This window comes from Melanerpes formicivorus, unplaced genomic scaffold, assembly GCF_026170545.1.
Source record: "Melanerpes formicivorus ecotype bairdi unplaced genomic scaffold, bMelFor1.0.p_v2 SCAF_36, whole genome shotgun sequence".
NCBI lineage: Eukaryota > Metazoa > Chordata > Aves > Piciformes > Picidae > Melanerpes > Melanerpes formicivorus.
The window spans coordinates 5,153,589-5,172,210 of NW_027142388.1; the positions used below are offsets into that span (position 1 = coordinate 5,153,589).

Below are 18,622 nucleotides of genomic sequence, written 5' to 3' on the forward strand. Positions count from 1 at the left end.
CTCTTGCCCAACATTCCCAGCAGCTAGAACTTTATGAAGTCTCCCTGTACAACAGCTAGCTTCTGACAAGATAATAACATTTCACCTTCGGGGGAAAAGACCAGCAGAAAACCAAAGCCTTGGCTCTGGTGGGCAAAGCAAGAGCAAGACAGAAAAACCTGTGGGCAAAGCACACTTACCATGTACATTGGTGAGCCACACAATGTTGCTGCCATCATGTTGTTCTGCAGGTATCGGGCAAACCCAAAGTCAGCTACAAAGAGAGAGAGTCAGGTCAGGATCCAGCACCAACTCTAGAGAGCCTGCACCTTCTCCAGCTGATTCTCCCCATTTTCCCTTCACTTTCTATGATCTTCACAGCAAGTGAAGTACCCCATTCTTAACAAGACTGATAGCTCTTCTCTCAAGCAGTCACATCCTCTGCTAGTTATTAATGCACACCACAGGCACTAGAAAAGGACAGACCAGGTCACAAAAAAGTGTTCAGAAGAACCAAGTGCCATCCATTTTGCAGAGCTGTCACTTCCTCCTGTACCCAACTGCCCTCCAAAACTCCCTTGGCTTCAGTGAGAGTGTGCCAATACGTCATAGCTAGTTCAGCTGCTATGCCAAGACGTGTGATTTGGGGAACTCAAAGCTCTCCTCCATTGAGAAGAAACACTACGTAACAGACACCAAGACACACCACTACTGGCCACCACTTCTAGACTAGACCTGGTGAAAACATCTTGTTCTCTTCTTTTAGAGGAGTTTCAACAGTGCTAAACCCAGCACGAGGACAGAAAGTTGAGCCATAGCTCACCTGGCAGCTACAAGAGCCAGGGACAAGGAATAGCAAGATGAATTACCTCTGCAGGTTATTCAGCATCAGATCATATGATACTTTGAGGATCTCTCAAGGTTACCAGATATTTGAAGCTAGGAGCCTGACACAGCTGTTGGCACTGTCATCTGTCACTGATGCATTGGTATAGCAAGCTGTTCCCTGGACCATGTACTGCTCAGAGAAGCAGGAGGGAGGGGGTGCAGGGCACATCACTCCCAAAAGCAGCCTTGCCTGCAGCCCTCCTGCCTGTGTCTGCAGTTCCCAGACACGTTCACCTTCCAGATACCTCTGCACTTCACAAAAAAACCCTCAGCCAAAGTTTTCAAACTTCTCCACTGGGCCTCATTTCTCAGCTGAGTGAAAGGATCACCACTTCTCTCCACAGCACAGGGCCCAGGTGAGGCACAGTTTTACCTAATTGGTGTCAGCTTCAGCTCATGACCACTAACATAATCAGAAGTCCACATGTTGAGTGTGGTATCATCCAGCACTCATTTCTGAGGGACCACAGGGGATACATGTGCCCTGTAACTAGATTTCTGGAGCATCTCTCCCAACTACTGCTCCATCTGTGCCACCTTCCTAATGTACAAAAAGTGAACTTCTTCAGGAAGCAGCCAGGAAGCCTGCCTCTAACTCAGACTGGTAACACCTGCTTTCAGGTGTGCCTGACTCCCACTGTGCTCTGAGATCAGACAGGACAGCAGCTAGTGTCAGGCCTTAAGACACCAACGTCTGCCTCAATACTATTAAAAGCTGAAGACAGAAGTCCCAAGGCCTGCTCAATTCCTGGTAAGCCTGGGGATTACAAGCCAGTTAGGGCAGGCTGGTATTTGTTTCTACTGAGGGAGGCACCACTCTGCTGTAAGCAGAGCAAGGTCTGCCTAATTCTTTTGTGTTAGTCTGTGTCCTGGCCCAGCAGAAACTCCAGCTCCTGTTGCTTGGAGCCAACTGATGGCTTATCTGTGACTGATGGTTACATCCAGCTAAGTGAGGAAAATGAAAAACAGGAGTGCACTTTAAGAAGTGCAGCCCTTCTTTCCTTCTCCTAGACAGGTCTCCAAAGAAAGATTGAGGCTTGCCACTTCTCCATCACCAAGGCCTCCCAAGAGCACTTCGGGGGAGAGCTGGAAACGAGGTCTTACCAATCTTGATGCGAATGTTGTTGGGATTTGATTTCCTGCCTCCAGCGTAGGACAGGAGGATGTTCTGTGGTTTCAGGTCCCGATGGATGATGCCTTTGCTGTGCAGCATTTTCATGGCACCTGCTATCTGCTGGAGGAAGAGCCTGATGGTGTCTTCACTGAGTGTCCGCATGGCTAGGAAGGAGGAAAAAGAAAACAACCACCACAGATGAAACCCTTGCAATGCCAGCTGTCTGAAGACCCCAGGGGGCAGATTCCTAACAGCAGTTAGCCATAATTTGTCATTTTTACTTCCATGTATGGTGTTTTTTTCTCCACACACCATTTCCAAATGATTCCTACAGGAAACAAGGGAAAGCATTTGCATTCCCAGCTATTTCTTTGGTCAGGGCTGATTTCAGCCCCAAGTCTCTCATGGTGAACTTGGGCCAGTGGTGGGTGCTGAATTTGGGTTATCAGCTGGGTCTAGTAGTGACATTTGGCGAGGTTAGGGATTCCCTCAGCAACAGCTGCTAGCCTGATCAAGGCAAGCACTATGCAGAGTCTGTGGCCCAAAAAGCAGGAGGGTCACTACCTTAGATCTGTGGTCAACAGTGGTTAGATACCTGAGGTCCAGATTATGTCTAAGGGTGGAGCTACAAGGATCTTTAAGGCCCGAGTCCAAGTCTAGGCTTAACTCTTGTGCATCATTACCTGTTTGGCCAAACCACAATTCTAACCCCAAACCTAATGTTAGGGTGAACCACAGTCCAATACCTAACAACATATCCCCACCAAGCAGCCCCTGCACGCTGTCACCTGACACCCTCCATCATACATCCACAAACACAGCAAGAACATCTCAGAATGCTCCCATTTACAGGATTTTATTTTAAAATCTGCTGTACTAATAAGAAACCCTACAAATCTGGAAACTCCAAAAGGCACTCTCCTGAGATACAGGCTCCCCAAGACCTGGGGTGTGAAAACAAACAGTAAAGGGATTAAAGTAACGTTCAGCTGGCTCTTCTGATCAGAGCAACACAACATCAGCTCTCATTTTAAGAGCAACGTGGGTGAAAGTCTTGCCAAAGCGGGGAGCAGCCTGCTGGTCAAACCCCAGGAGCAACAGTGCTACCAGCCTGCCTCCTTGGCCATCACTGAGCAAAGTCAGGCTTACAGCAAGCACTTGAATAAAAAAGAATTTCTTCTGTAAAAGGTGCCTGTAAATTACTTGGGACTTTATTAGTGTTTTTCCAGCTGCTCTCAAGACAGACATTAAACCAAGCTGGCAGGAGCTTCAAAATGGTCCTCTACCTAGTCAGCTAGAGGGGAGAAATCCTTATGAAAACACAGATGAGGCTGCACACAGCTTTAATGCAACACAGGAAATGAAAAATCTAACTTTTAAAATACAGGCATGGGAAACAGCAAGGGACACAGAGAAGTTAAACAGCACTTAGAAGAGAAAATAAACTCCCACCACTCAAACTTCACTGCTCTAGGAGGAGGGACAAGCAGAGCTAAAATGTCACCATGGCTATCAGCTGGTCCTGGACTCATCCACGTGATACCAGTGCACATGTGCATAGAGTTTCTCTCCCCTTACTGGGCCTTTTTCCTCATGAACTGATACTCAGCTGGAATTTGAGACTCCTCTGCAAGAAGGAGAGATTTTTCTGAAGGTCTTTTAAGGACATTAAAAGGCAGCTCAGATGCAAGTCTTCCAAACCTATTTGCATCTTCTGCCTCATCATTAACCAGGCTTTCCCTGAGGTGCTCCTGAAACATATCAGTGTACTTAGTCCTGTACTATTCTTTGTCTATTAAAGGTGCAGCATCTTAGCTATACTCAATCTCCTCTCCAACACAAGGTCTCAGCAGTGTTACTGTTCAAGGAAGCCCATTCAGTAATAGTTAAAGCACCATCTTTAAAACAATGAGAACTCCAAAGTTCTAATTCCAGTCAGGCCCAGGAAAGGACAGGCTGCCTCATCATCCCCCAAACACGAAGCAAGACTTGAAGCTTGGCAGTTCTGAACATCATTAAGCTAGGAGGCAATTACAAACTCCTGGCTAAACACACTCTGCCTCCAGCAGATAAATGATGTTGTTGAGAGCCTTGTTCTGACCTGCAGTCCCAGCAGCACACCACATCTTCAGGGCGTTACCCTCTCCTTTATATAACTTGGTGGCCATAAGGCCAACACAGCACCAGCCACCAGCCCTCTGCAAACCAGCTAAGCTACCCTAACATGACCTTCTAACTCTTTATATTAAAACCAACACTGCTACCAAGAACAGAAAAATCCATTCACCCAAGGAAATAGGGCCTCTAAGCTACTAACTTCAGCAGAATTTAGGCTTTTCTGTCTTACAGAACACTGTACAAAGCCCACAGCCTTTCAAAGGTACTGCCCTCCTGATAGAGGGTCTGAGCAGATGCTTTGAGCCTGCAGACAGCTTTCCCCAGTGCAGCTGCTGTGGTTATTTGAGCTACCATGTTGCAGCACCATAAAGTTAGACAGAGGTCTGCTGGCTCCTCTGGCAGCATTAAATCTCACAAATCGATGCAGTGCAGCAAGGCAGGATGACTGTGAAATGGAGATGGTGCCCTCAGCAGCAGAGAAGGGACAGTTGATTACTTGGGGAATGTAGGGGCAAACCCTTTTGCCTCCTGCCATTACCAAACAGGACACAGTAACACAGAAAAACAAAAAGTCCTTATCTCTCACCCTCAGCCCATCAGCCTACTGCATGACAGCAGCAATCTCCAGCTGAAGGACACAGACATAAATACAACTGACACTTCCAGCAACCTCAGGATGTTGGTCTGTGAAAGGTCTTCTAAACCAGCTACCATTGACAGAGGGAGGGAGAAGATATAGAGGAATTCATTCAACTTAAGTGCTACAAACTCCAAAACAAGTGTGGAGAACAAAAACAACTCTTTGCTATAGCCTAATAAGGAACTTGTACTTCTGTCTCTGTGGAAAGAAAGTATTCTCATCTTGACCAGAAGACTGCTGGCAAAATTGTAAGCCTGCACTGGAGCCTGGGCATCCCCATGGCTGTCTGTGGTGAGCAACACATTCTTGCAGAGAAGGCTGTTTCACAAGCCTCACTTTGCCATTACTGAGAAGTAATAATATCCCTGTGTTTATTTTCCTGGGCTCCACTTCAGTGACGAACGAGGCACTCAGCTTACTGCCTGGGGAACAGCAGCTACACAGGTCAGTAGATCAGAGCAAATATTTACAGTGGGTCAGTGTGGGGCCTGCATGCCTTGTAGCTCTTGAGGCGTAAGAAAAGGATGAAACCACCTAAAAGTGTCCTGGGTCAGCCTGTGCTGAGATGGTCAACCTGCCAAGAGGCTGCCAGGTGAACTGCAGTAAATAGCCCTTGTCAGCTGCTCCAAGGGTAGAAGCACTGGAGAATGCCTCCTGATGTTACATGGCAACGTCAACTTGCAAAAGTTATTTAGGAAAAAACTTCTCCTCTTACCCACAGGTGCCACAAGTGTCTCTAACATGGGCCAAGCAGAAATCACACTGAAGTCTTGAGATCAAGCTGATTTATTTGGGGCCTGCCTTGTAAATGTCTCAGCTCTACCCATGCAGAACACAGCCAGTGAGACTCCTGCCAAGTCTTGAATGCAAGTCAGAAGAGTTACTCCAGCTAGGTCTAGTCTTATCACAGGTATTTCCTAATTCCCTATCTGTAGAGGGTGAAAAATTACACAGTGGTGTCTCACACTTTACAGAAAGGTCCCCACATCTACACCAACTACAAAGGTCACAGCTCCTGGCACACATCATGGTCAAACCAAGAAATGCCCAAAACTGACACCAAGTTTTCTCCCGAGAGATGTGCTCTCCAAGAAGCAGGTTTAAGAAAGATCATGGATATGCACTCATGAACAGCTTCTGTCTATGTCAACTCACAGAATTTAAGAGACTTGAGATAAGCCTGCTCTGACCTGAGGCCACAGAATTCCAGGTATTCCCATAATGGGGACGGTCACTTCCGTAGTGCTTCCCACAGCTCTACCATAAACAGCAGCAATCTGCTACTCTCAGCTCAAATCACACCCTGTGGTGGGCTTTAAAGGACAGCAACATCCAGAGGGGTCTATCAGAAAGGAAATTGGACTGTACCACTAAGGAGCATCATAGATGTTACTTGGAAGACACACAGCCCTGGGTTGTATCAAAGAGATGGGGCTGCCCAACATCACATCCCAGCTGAAACACATATTGCATTGCAACGTGCACGAACGCACGTCCTCCAGTTATGAAGGTAAGGAGAATTAGAGTGCCTTTGGATCCAACACAGAATTACCTTATTGCCTAATGCTTGTAATTAGAGGGCAGAATGGATTGGGAAGCTTACAAGCATCTCTTTCAATGAGAAACAGGGGATTTGCATGTGTAGCTTGCATAAGTGTTAGAGGAACCACCAGCAAAAACGACTGGGGAGTCAGTGGGAAAGTAGATGGTGCAATTAAATACCATCATCAGACAATTATTAAAATAACTGAAGCAGCACAATAAATGCTCAGTAGAGATGAGCCTCCTGTGTACCAGTGAAATGCCCTGGAAGAAAATCTGAACTTTGCAAAATGAGCTTTTAGGAAGAAAAAAAAAAATCATTATCATCAAAAGCACCCCAAGCACCTGCAGAAGGTCAGAGGAGAGAAACCCCTGAGGAGCATGTGGTGGAACAGGGAAAGCCACGTGGTGTAAGAGCTGACACTGGTATCTAGGCTCTGGAAGACCCAAATGTCTGCTGCAGTGATGGGAGTAACTTCACTTTCCTGCTGCAGTCCCTTACTGCCTGCTCCCTCTGGAAATCTGTGCCTGCTGGTGTTCTTCACTGGCAAACAGATGTTACAAGTTAAAATAAAAGCATCAATTGCCCAGTCACAACAAGCTGCTCTTTACAGCTGTCAAAGTAAAATATTTCACTGGTAAAAACAGAGCTAAAGGTAATTTCTTCAAATTAAGTCAGGGAAAGAAAGATCAAACCTTACCCCAGGCAACACTCAAATAAGCCAAACTGGAGTAAAAGTGAATTTTATTTGGAAATAGAATTCATCACCACACTCTCAAACTAGCCACCAAATTCCTGACTTGTCTCGTCTGAGGGTGGTCACAAAAGGGAGATAAAATCATAGAATTGTTAGGGTTGAAAATGACCTCAAGGATCATCTAGTTCCAACCCCCCTGCCATGGGCAGGGACACCTCACACTAGATCAGGTTGCCCTGAGCCACATCCAGCCTGGCCTTCAAAACCTTCAGGGATGAGGCTTCTACCACCTCTCTGGGCAATCTGATCCAGTGTCTCACCAAGCTCATGGTGAAGAGCTTCTGCCTAACATCCAGTCTGAATCTACCCATTTCTGTCCACACAGAAGCAGCAGCATGAACATTTTCTACAAACTTCTCTAAGTCATTTGCCCAGAAGCTGGGTTTTCATTCACAGCTTTACCAATGAGAGAGCACAACCCTGTGCTTCAACACCAAGGTTCTTCTCTCTCTGTACTGGCTAAAAAAAAATCCATTTTATCAGTGACTGGGCTTTGAAAGGTACAATTTGACTGTTTTGTCAAAGCATTTATCATTAAAATTTGCACTTTAAGGAGAAAAAGAAGGTACCAAACACAAAACCATTTTCCCTTGGTATTTATGTGTGTTCCAGCACCAAAGGGATGCTCTTTTTAAAGCACAGCAACACTCAACAGATGCAAAACACCACCACTTATCTAAGACAAAGCACACTAAACCTGCCTTTTAACTAAACAAATGCCTGTAACTTGTCTCACCCCCATTTTAAACAAGCCAAACACTTGAGAGGCAGAATATTCCTTCCTTTTCCTTCAAGTACTAAATCCTTTCTGAAAATTCAGGTTCACAAATCTAACTCTTTACCCTATATGAAACATCAAGCCCCAAAAAAAATCATTCCAGGGACACCAGGAGTAACTTAAGGAGAATAAGAATGTAAATTCAGCTTTTAATCCTTCCATTTTTGACATTTCCAGGCATCATGTACTTCAAAATAAGGAGCCCAAAGTATTATCCAGCTGACTAGCTTTTTATGTGAACAAACTTTGTTCAGCCATGACCCAGAGCTACGAGTAAAATAAGCTTAAAGTTGTCTCTTCACATTTAGTAATCCTTTAGTTAACATGCTGAACAACAACAAAAAAAGGCTATTTTCAAGAGAAAAACCCCAACAACAAACACGACTCAAAAACAAGAGCTGAGCTTGACTGCAGCTAAGCAAGGTTTTCAACACTTCATCCTCCTCCTACTTAGGTCCTCAGGTGCAAAGTGATTTTCCTCTACCTGTGCAAGTGGGCTGCACTGAAAAATAGGCTTGGGAGATTGCAGCAATATCACAGGGTAACACACAAAGCATGCTTCATTTGGTTTGATGGCAAAGACACACTTCAGTTCCATCAGAAGGTTAAGGCACCACAGTCATTTGTGCTACAGTCTCCAAGAGACCCTAAAGTGGGGTAGTTTTCATCATCACAACACTACTGGCTGCACCACAGTCACTCTCAATGCAGGAAAGGAAGAGATGTGTTCTGTCCCATATGTGGGGACACCCTTAGGGGAAAACTTAAAGGAAACTTCATACCCTCTTGGGATCTCATTTTAATCCAGCCCTATAGCACTGTAAGGCTTCCATATAAATAGATTTTTTCAGTGACCAAAAAAAGAGACAAACCATGTCCCCAGCAGTGTTAAACCATGTTTAATCTGTAAAGCCATTGAAACTAAAATGTGTCACACCACTAGAAGTAACCACTGACCTACATAGGCAAGACTACAGGATTAGCTTTTGTCATGGATTCTCTGTTTTCAAACGATTACCAAGGGTGAAACTCTCAGAAGGAGAGCAGTGATACTTCCTTTATTCTGCAGGAATTAAATATCTGCTTAGACCATCCACAAAGCCCAGCAACTTTAATGAGCTAAAACAGTCAGTGTTTTCCTCTGAATACAGGGGATAGTCTCCATACTGTTCTACTTACTGTGAAGATAGTCTGCCAGGTCACCACCATTACAGTACTGCAACCAGAAGAGAGAGAGCTCAGTTAATGTAGGGCAAATCAAAGATTAAACAGAAAAACAGCAAAATGTCATCAGGACAGCAGTTTTATTGTGATATTTAAACATAAATAATCACCCATGTCAAAAATGTGTGTTCAGAACTTGGCAGGGGAAAAAAACCCCACACACCACATGCAAAACACTCCAGTAGGTTCCTCTTCTGTCCTGTTTCCCCCACTCCTCACGCTGCACTGGGATACAGCAGCACTGACTGGCGTTTTGTGCATGTGCACAACGGTGTGCTTGCACATCAGGCAGAAAGATCAAACCAGAGGGTCACCACTGGAGAGACCTCCCAAAAAAGCTGGGAACAGGCACAGCTGAAACCTTACAATTCCCCACATCCTTATCACTATGGAAAGTCAACAAGACTGCAGAGGAAGGAAAACATTTGAAAGTTCTGTAGCTAAGCTGTGTGAAGAAAATTTACTTTCCACATATCTCTGAAGCAGATACTACCCAGTAACACCCATTTGACCCTTGAGGTAAGATGTCTGACTGATTAAACCTGTGCCAGCACGACAGCAGCAAAATGAAAAACCCCCCTGGCTGCTATCTTCACCCACACTCTTCCAGTTCCCAAAGCATGTGGCTGCAGATTAGGTTAGCAAAGCATCACAGGTGAGACTGGGAGCAGAAAGCACTACTTGTGCAACAAGCTGGGCTGTTCCAACCAAGGGAAAAGAACAAGAGGGAAAGGAGACAAATGGGGGGTCAGGGAGGGAAGGGGAAACTGATGGAAAAAGACATACTCACCTCCATAACCAAGTAGACAGAGTTTGCCAGTTCCTGGGAAGAGAGGAAAAATGGAATGAAATAAAAATCAAAGATTAACACCCTGAAATATTTCACACACAGCTGCTGCACTTGGAAACTGTGCTCTCCCTGATTCAGAAGGAAGAGAGGGGAAACCTTCATTATGGATTGATTCCTGGATTGCTTACTTGGGAAGTGCCAAGCATTTAAGCATTTTAGTCCTTTATCTGTGTGCACCTATCTAACCAACCAACTCTCCTCAGTGGTGCCTTGGGTCTTCATGTTCCTTTCTGGCTTTTAGGATTAACTGTGGCACGTAACACAGATGCTGGCACACCACTATCTTAGAGCCTTAATCATTTCCACATTTAACTTGGCCCTTTATAGCAGCTATGCCCACATGAGCAGTGCTAGTCTGAACACAGAGGTAACAGCAACACAACTTTGGGACCTGCAATTCAACCCCATGGCTGAAACGTACCCAAGAGCTTCACCTTCAATTTGAGGGCAAAAGGGAAAGAGCCCAGGTCAAACCCCACACCATCAGCCAGTTTCTCCACAAGCATTAGCAGAGTGATACTGTCAGGTGGCTAAAGGTTCCTAGATGATCACAGGGGTTAACACCAGCAAAGTCCAGGCCAAAGGCTGGTTTTCCCAAGTTTGCTACAGGTGCTGCACTGTGATGCTTCTCACAATCTTGAGAAGTTACCTCCAGCCAAGCTGATCTCTGCTGGTTCCCTGCTCTTAGGAAGCATGGTCAAGGTTGTACATACACTGTACAAGCACAGGATACTGCAAGAGAAGTGTCCTGCAAGCACATAGCACCACAGAGCCACATTAAGAACTCCAGTGTCTGCAATCACAGGCTGACACCAGCAGCTGCCTGGCACTTGTGTAACCAGCCAGATGTGCAACCTTGAGATAGACTCAGTAGGGTGAAGTGACTTTAAATCCTCTTGCTGAAGCAGATGTCAGACAGAAGCACATCTACTACATAAAAGCTTGTGTGCTACATGTCAGTTGTAAACACCAGGCTAGTCCTGGACAAGTTCAGACAGCAAGCATCAGGGTAACTGGAGAAGCTCTGAAATCAGTGGCAGAGCAAGAGACTTTCCACTTCCACAGCCCCAGGGCAGCAAGCCTTTACTTACAGGCTGTTTAGACACATGCCTGCCTCATTCTTCTTCTGAGCCTCACTATAATTTCAAAAAGCCTCAGTATCTACCCCACCAGCCTTTTAGTTTCCAAGCAGTCTCCACTGTCTGCTCTCAACTCCTTTCATCTTGGCCTGCCCACAGGACGGTACCTCCCAGCAAGCCTGAACCAAACTGACTGCCTCTGTCAATGCCCTGAGTCCTCAACACCTCCCATCATTTCTCTTGCAGTCTTCTCAATGTGAAATCTGAGTTCTCAGATGCTTGCTGGTTGGAGGAGAGTGGGGAAGAGGTGAGGAAACTGAATTCCCTCTGATTTGGGATGCCCAAGCTACAACTGCACAGGCCACCTTCCTGTGGAGGAGCTTAAGGAACCAGGCAGCCCAGCAGTCTCCACTCACTTAGCTCCCTGCTTCAGCACCTTGGGGCTGGCCATCCCCAGGTCTTACAGAGATTTTTGAAAGTCCCCTTGTTTGGTCAAAAAGTGATTTTCTGTGACACTTTAAACCAGCATTTGTTGCATTTCCTTGCATGCCAAGTACTGATTTAAACTGTCCCTATTTTCCCATATCTGCATTTAAAAGCAGCCCACTTTAAACCATCTACTCTCACACAGCTCCAGAAGAAGTGAGAAACCAGGTTATAAGCACTAGCCCAGGGAGGCAGCACACCAAGAAAACCCCAAGGCATCCTCACCAGCTTTGCACCTGACAAAGCATTGGGGGAAAACTTTTGGAAGCACTTAAAGCCCACCAGTTCCTGCTGTCCTGAGCAGGAGCAGCAGGTCAAGGTCTATGGAAGACACCTCATCCTCTCATTTCTCTGGGAGGTTCAGCCACAGGTGTCCTAGAAGACAGGAGGACACACCAGCAGTGTGGTGCAGCTGCTCAGGGAACGATGGGGGGCTGCAAGCCACAGAGCTTACTACAGGGCAACTGCTGGGCATGGAGAAAGCATCTGAAGAAGCTTGCAGCTCATCTCTGCCACAACAACATTCTTCATAGACACTTCTAGTCCAAACATGCTGTGATCACTGCAGCTCAGTAACTACACATTGCTATGTATAGTGCCAGCAGGGCTTGGGGAAGCTTAATATGTTATGACCTATATGGAAAATGAAGGGGAAGTTTAGCTTACACAAACCAAGTCCAAAAGGTTATTTGTAATAAGCTATTAGCCAACAGCTAATGTACACTGCACAGTTTGGTTGTTTTTCCACTGTATGCTATTCAAATACTCTGAAAACAAACATCACCAAGCAAGTAATTGATTTTTGGCAGCCAGTCTGTATAGTGATGAGGATTAAACAAGGACCTAATCAGGCAAGGGAGGTGCTCTGCTCAACTTCCCCACCAACAAAGTGACCCTGGTGGTTGGTGGTTTGATCCCACCAACACAGGATGAAGAGATAAGGCAGCAATGCCTGAAAGGCTTCTAGAAGAGGAAGAGGTGGTTCCCCCAACCATCCACTGACCACAGCATCCTCTGAACAGTCAAACCTTACTAGGAAGCACTCCCCATCCTTCTCACATTTAGTGTGTGTATTTTCAGACCACAGATGCCTGTAGCAGGGATGACAACTTCCACACTTGCAAATTCAGCACTTCGAGACCCACTTACCAGAAGGATATTTGTAGGAATTTTGCCAACAAAACAAAACATTTCTTTCAGGAAAGGCTCTGGAAACAAGCTCTTGTTTGGAAAAAAAGCCTTCAGCCAGTAGCTTACTGTGGTTACAATGGGGAGAGTTGTTTAAAGAGATTTCTGGTCTCCCAAATGGGCTGATGGACTTGTCTCAAGCTGATTCAGCAGCAGAAACTATTTCATTTCCATTTTTATCCTTCCACAGCATTTGTGTTTGTTTTTTGGTTTGGGTTTGGTTTTTTTTTTCCTATTAAGAAAACAAGGGAAAAATACTGCAAGCCAAAATCTGCAGGCTACCAGTCTCTCTGAAAAGAGACAAAATGCCCAACCCACTCCTTTCCACATCAGCAACATCAATGATGTTCCAGTTTGTTGTATGTCTGCAGAGGGTTATATCCAAGGAGTGCTACAGATAATTTCCTCTGGACCTCTCTCTCTCTCATGTGTGCCAGCCTGTGCAGCCAAGGCTGATCCTGTCACTAAACAAGCTTGACAAAGGGAACAGCACAGAGGCAACCCCCTACCTTTTCTTCTCATCCCAAAGTGCAGCAGTACCCTAACCGTGCTCCACAACAGCACCAAAAAGGCCTCTGCCAAAGCCATTAAGCTGATAATTAATCAGCCTGGATCACTGCCTGACTTATAGTTCTTGCAGTAGAGGCCCCAGTGATTAAGTTACAATTTCAGTGTAAAAATAGGCACCAACCTCTACTGTCTACAAATAACACCCATGTCTGCTGACAGAGGACAAAGGACAAAGAAATGAAGAAACTTCATTTAGCAGTACACCAGAAATCACCCCAGGACAGACCTGTGTCAAGAGTTCCTCACTGGGACACCAGGAAGAACAGCATTATGGACATCAAGCCCAAGCAGCCCTGTCTCCTTTAAAGTTCTTCCTCCACCCATACTGGAAGGTGGCATGATCCTCTTCTTGGAAAGTGTGTGTTTAGGTGTGTCCAAAGAGAAATGTCTGGGTGTACCCACAGTTAGTCATCCTCCTACCACAGCTTTAAAAGCCTGCAAGAGGAGACTTCCTTAGAGAAATCCTCCTCTGCACTCTACCTCAGCACCCAGCCTGCCACCAAGTTTAGAAAGGCATTTAGGAAGGAGAAAAAAGTTGAATTTTAATTATGTAAGACTCCAAAACTGGACTAGATGATCTTTAAAGGTCCCTTCCAATCCAAAAGCATCCTATGAACACTCTCAGCAGTGCAGTGTTCCCACCACATCATGTGGGAGAGGTGCAGTAACAGACACTGGGACTTCCACCTCACACAAATGGTCTTTTCTAGTAGGAGTTGGGGATGCAAAAGGAACCTCTTGAAGGTTCTAGCTGCACTGTGCATCCACTAGCTCCATCCTAGTCCACTAGCATCCATATGCAAAACACCATGTGGCTGAGAAGGCTTCTGCTGTCTACAGCAGAGAAGCTGTGTGGACTGAAGGCCCTCAGCCTGTACCATTGCCTGTTTGTTGGCCTCCCTCTGATGGCAAAGCTTCCTGTTTTGTACCTCTCAGAAGGTATCTACCATGTGCTGCTCAACTCTGCCTCTCCAACAGCACCCAGAGCAGCTGACAAGCAAAGATAATTGCCATGCACAGATCTCTAATGCAGCTAGGACCCAACAATTGCACCAACACAGCAGAAAAAGAAAAGCTGAGGGTCTGACAGTGGAAGATAAACTTAACACCAACTGCAAGCTAAGCTTTTCCACTATTTTTTTTAATGGCACTTCCCCACTGGCTGCAGCTGAACCACAGCACACCATACCACATCTTCCTGTTTTGCCAGTAAGATCTCATGGAGCGAGCACCCTTTTGGCCCATGGTCTCTAGTCTGACAGGGGCAAAACTCAATTCCTAGACAATAGCACCTGAAAAGCCTCTAGCTAAGGGAGAGGCTCCCACACCATCTGGGCTTGGGAAACAAGGAGAATGAAGAAACTTTCCAAACAGTAAAATAGAATAGAATTAACCTGGTTGGAAGAGACCTTTGTGATCATCAAATCCACCCTATCACCCAACACCATCTCATCAACTAAACCATGGCACCAGGCACCCCATCCAGTCTCTTTCTAAACACCTCCAGTGACAGTGACTCCACCACCTCCCTGGGCAGCACATTCCAATGTCCAATCCCTCTTCCTACGAAGAAATTCTTCCTAACATCCAGCCTGAACCTCCCCTGGCACAGCTTGAGACTGTGTCCTCTTGTTCTGGTTGCCTGGAAGAAGAGATCAATCCCCACCTGGCTACAACCTCCTTTCAGGTAGTTGTAGAAAGCAAGAAGGTCTCCCCTGAGCCTCCTCTTCTCCAGGCTAAGCAACCCCAGCTCCCTCAGCCTTTCCTCACAGGGCTGCGCTCCAGACCCCTCCCCAGCTTTGCTGCCCTTCTCTGGACACATTCCAGCAAGTCAACATCTTTCCTAAACTGAGGGGCCCAGAACTGGGCACAGGACTCAAGGTGTGGCCTAACCAGTGCTGAGTACAGGGCACAATGACCTCCCTGCTCCTGCTGGCCACACTGTTCCTGATACAGGCCAGGATGGTACTGGCCATCTTGGCCACCTGGGCACACTGCTGGCTCATGTTCAGCCTACTATCAACCAGTACCCCCAGGTCTCTTTCCGCCTGGCCACTTTCCAGCCACTCTGACCCCAGCCTGTAGCACTGCATGGGGCTGTTGTGGCCAACATGCAGAAGCCAGCACCAAGATGTGTTAAATCTCATGCTGTTGGACTCTGCCCATCTGTCCAGCCTGTCAAGGTCCCTCTGCAGAGCTCTCCTACCCTTGGTATTATTCGACTCCAGATCACAGTTTGAGCAAGCAAAGACCCGAAGAGGCAAAGGAAATCAGCCATGCTATGCAAGGATTATCTCTTGATGCAGCTATTTGAATGGAAGCAAGCTAAAAGACAATAGCAACACCAATTTGAATTGTGGGAGCACCTACCAACGCTCACCCTTTGCAGAACACATCTAAAGCAAATAGCTTCAAGATATTACATGCCTTTGACTTCAAGTGGAAAGAAAAACACATCTTGGAGCCTATTATGTTTCTCTGTTGTCTGGCCCTCATTCTTCTCCTTAGTCCTTCTGAACATTACCACTAAGGAACTCAGGAACATTCCAAGCAGGTTTCCAATTCAGGAGACAATAATTAACTTGAAGGAAGAAAGGGAGGAAAGAATAAGAAAGCACTCATTCACTGCAGCATAATCTCCTCTCTGCACAGACAGACAATAGCACAAAACATTTCTCAAACCCAAACAGCTTCACAGCCAGACAAAAGCACACATTAAGACAGACTTTTGGGATTCAAATCAAGCACCCAGTGAGGTCCTGCACCAAGAGAGTTAGCACTTACAAGGACCCAACAGCCGTTTTCCGCATGTGTATGGGCTACACTGGAAGTGAGAAAGCCTTGGGCTATGGTAGCAGCCACATGTAAGCACGGCCCAGGTGATGATATGCAACTAACAAATATCATCCAACAGTTTACTGAGTATCTTTGCCTGTTCTGGCACATGCAAGCACAGCAATAAAACCTACTGCTACTGACTGGGAAGTGTTATTCCCACAGGCAGACGACCTTTGACTTGCCAGAAGAATGAGGGCTCCTAATTTCTCGTGTAGAGCCCAGGAAATAAGCACAAGAAGTAAGACCCAGACAGGACCACAGACTTCTGCATTGGCTCTTGACCACATTCTGCTTCCTACCGATCTCTCAGCTTGCTCCAGGATGTGGAGCACCAGCAGAGGCACAAGGCAAGCAGAAGGGAGGTCCTGTGGCCAGCTTTGCAGCAGGTAGATTTTTGTAGGACCAGAACACAATGATGCCAAGGGCCAGTGTTACCCTACTCCAGGCACTATGGTATTCTCTCTGCTTATAAAACAGATGAGCTCTTTCAGGACAGGTCACACTTTAGTACAGATTTAAAACAGCAGGAAAGCTATTCTCTGGTTCTACAGAGGCTTCAGGAAGGGAGGGAAAGTGTTTCGCATCCCCCTGGCAACAGTCCTGAAGTCTGACTGCATGACACACAACCAAGCAAGACATCATGTCTGTGGAGCCTCGGTTTGCCAGGCAGCTAATACCACCACAGCCAAAGGGTAGGACAGCTGGTACGAGAGCTTGATCTTCAGGGGACCTGAAGAAACTTCACCATCCCTTCCACTGGACACAAGCTTTCTGCAGCTTCCTTCAAACGAGCCCCAGCTCCTTCTTCCTCTCCACCTCTACCTCCAGGCAGTGGCAGGCTGCAGTGCAGTCTGTTGCCTTCACACAAGTTCACTGCAGGTCTTGGTCAAAGCCCTGAGATTCACCCCACTTGCTGGATGACTGATGGCTACAGAACATGCAGAGAGCTCAAACAGGAAAGCACAACTCTCCCTCAGAGGCAGACTGAGCCTCTGCAGACCAGCACACTACAGCAAGTTGAAGCAGAGAGCTGCAACTGAGCCTAACCACAGAAACCAAAATATAGAATCTATATCATAATAAGAGCATAGAGACCAAGCAGCAGGTTCCAGAGCTTCAAGGTGAGACCAAAAACACGCAGCAAAATGAAGACTCACACTGCTGGGGCACAGAAATGCCATCAACTCTTACTGCAGTCATGGTCATCTGGGGATAATGCTGCACCTCCTACAAGAGTTTCTGCTCTGGCTCTTAGGGAGGCACTGCTGTCACATCTGCATGAAGCAGCTGCAGCCCAGCAAGAATTAGAGACCACAAAGGAATAAAGCAGCACAACCCTGAAGAGTTTGGACTTTCTGACTTGCAGTGAAAGAGAGTATTTAGCCCTTTGCCAAAAGGCAGAATAAGACCTGGAAGCTTCTTTAACAGCACAGGCAAGCTCCTTTTTGCAAGTGGCAATGCATTATGCTCATGCTATCAAGAGCTGGGACTTCACAGTTCTACAGACAATGACAAAAACATCAAAGATCCAATTTGCTTTTCTGTATTTACTCCTCATTTCCCTTCTGCATCACAGTCATGTTAGAAAATGAGCATTTAAGGTTGAATTCCCCATCAACTTAAGCTCAGTCACATGCACTGCAGTGAAATCCTTGCATACCATAGAGCTGCATTTTATGAGCCTGCCCAAGAGCAGGAGCAGTGAGGGGGCTGCTGTGGGTCGAGGCAGACAACAGGGCAGGCTACAAAAGAGTGAAGGTTTCAGTTTTAATCACACACTCACTGAGAGGTGCAAATACAAACAAAGCAATTCAGCCTGGAAGGCTGATTTTAGAACTACTTCATGTAGTTCTACTAATAAAGTTGGGATCAGCTTGGTTTTTCCTTTTTAAGGAGCTCTGGAAATTAGAGGCCCAGACTCCACGAGGTTTCCTATGGCAGCTATAGGACTGCCTGGCCTTTGCAAGCCTTCTCTCTTGCATTGACTTATTTCATACCCCATTTACCAGATTTCACAAAGACAAACACAGCACAAAGCTGTTATAACAAGGTGTTGCTTTCAAATAATAAGTCTAAATTTGGTGGTGGTGGTGGGGAAATCCAGCTTCTGGAAGCCAGAATACATGGGTTTGAATCTGCAGCATTTAGAAACTGAAGAGGACTGAGTGTGTGTGAACACATTTATCATGCTGGCTACAATGACCAACTCAATGAAAAATATCCACCAAATGCAAAGGAAAAAGACCCCAAAGAGAGCAGCCCAGCTGCTCAGCTATGTGCCCAGCAACAGGAATCAGCACACACACAGAGGAAACACCACCTGTGTGCTTCAAACCCATCCAGCACCCTGCAGGGTTGTGTCCTAAGCCCTGCCTGACACCACCTCACCCCTCCACGGTGATCCCAAGGGGTTTCCCATCATGCCAGCACCCTCACACTCTACTGAACTGGCTGGGAGGCTTTCCCTTCCTGGAGATGGAAGATGCTCCACTAAATTACATCTCTACACTTGAAATTCTACATCTTTCATTCCCCCCACTGAAACCACACTGTCTGCCTGATCTCTAGCA

The 18,622-nt window shown here is 46.2% G+C and overlaps 1 protein-coding gene across 3 annotated transcripts in view; it reads right to left on the reverse strand.

The window, feature by feature from the left end:
* The window catches only part of ULK1 (unc-51 like autophagy activating kinase 1), an 86,201-nt gene that overhangs the window by 59,067 nt on the left and 8,512 nt on the right, over nucleotides 1-18,622 (reverse strand). For all 3 annotated transcript variants that reach the window (XM_068157387.1, XM_068157388.1, XM_068157386.1), the window contains exons 5-8: nucleotides 9,832-9,864; nucleotides 8,997-9,033; nucleotides 1,972-2,145; nucleotides 180-253 (exon numbers count right to left, since the gene is read on the reverse strand). In XM_068157387.1, coding sequence (XP_068013488.1) covers nucleotides 180-253; nucleotides 1,972-2,145; nucleotides 8,997-9,033; nucleotides 9,832-9,864 — 318 coding nt within the window. The remainder of the gene's footprint in view (nucleotides 1-179; nucleotides 254-1,971; nucleotides 2,146-8,996; nucleotides 9,034-9,831; nucleotides 9,865-18,622) is intronic.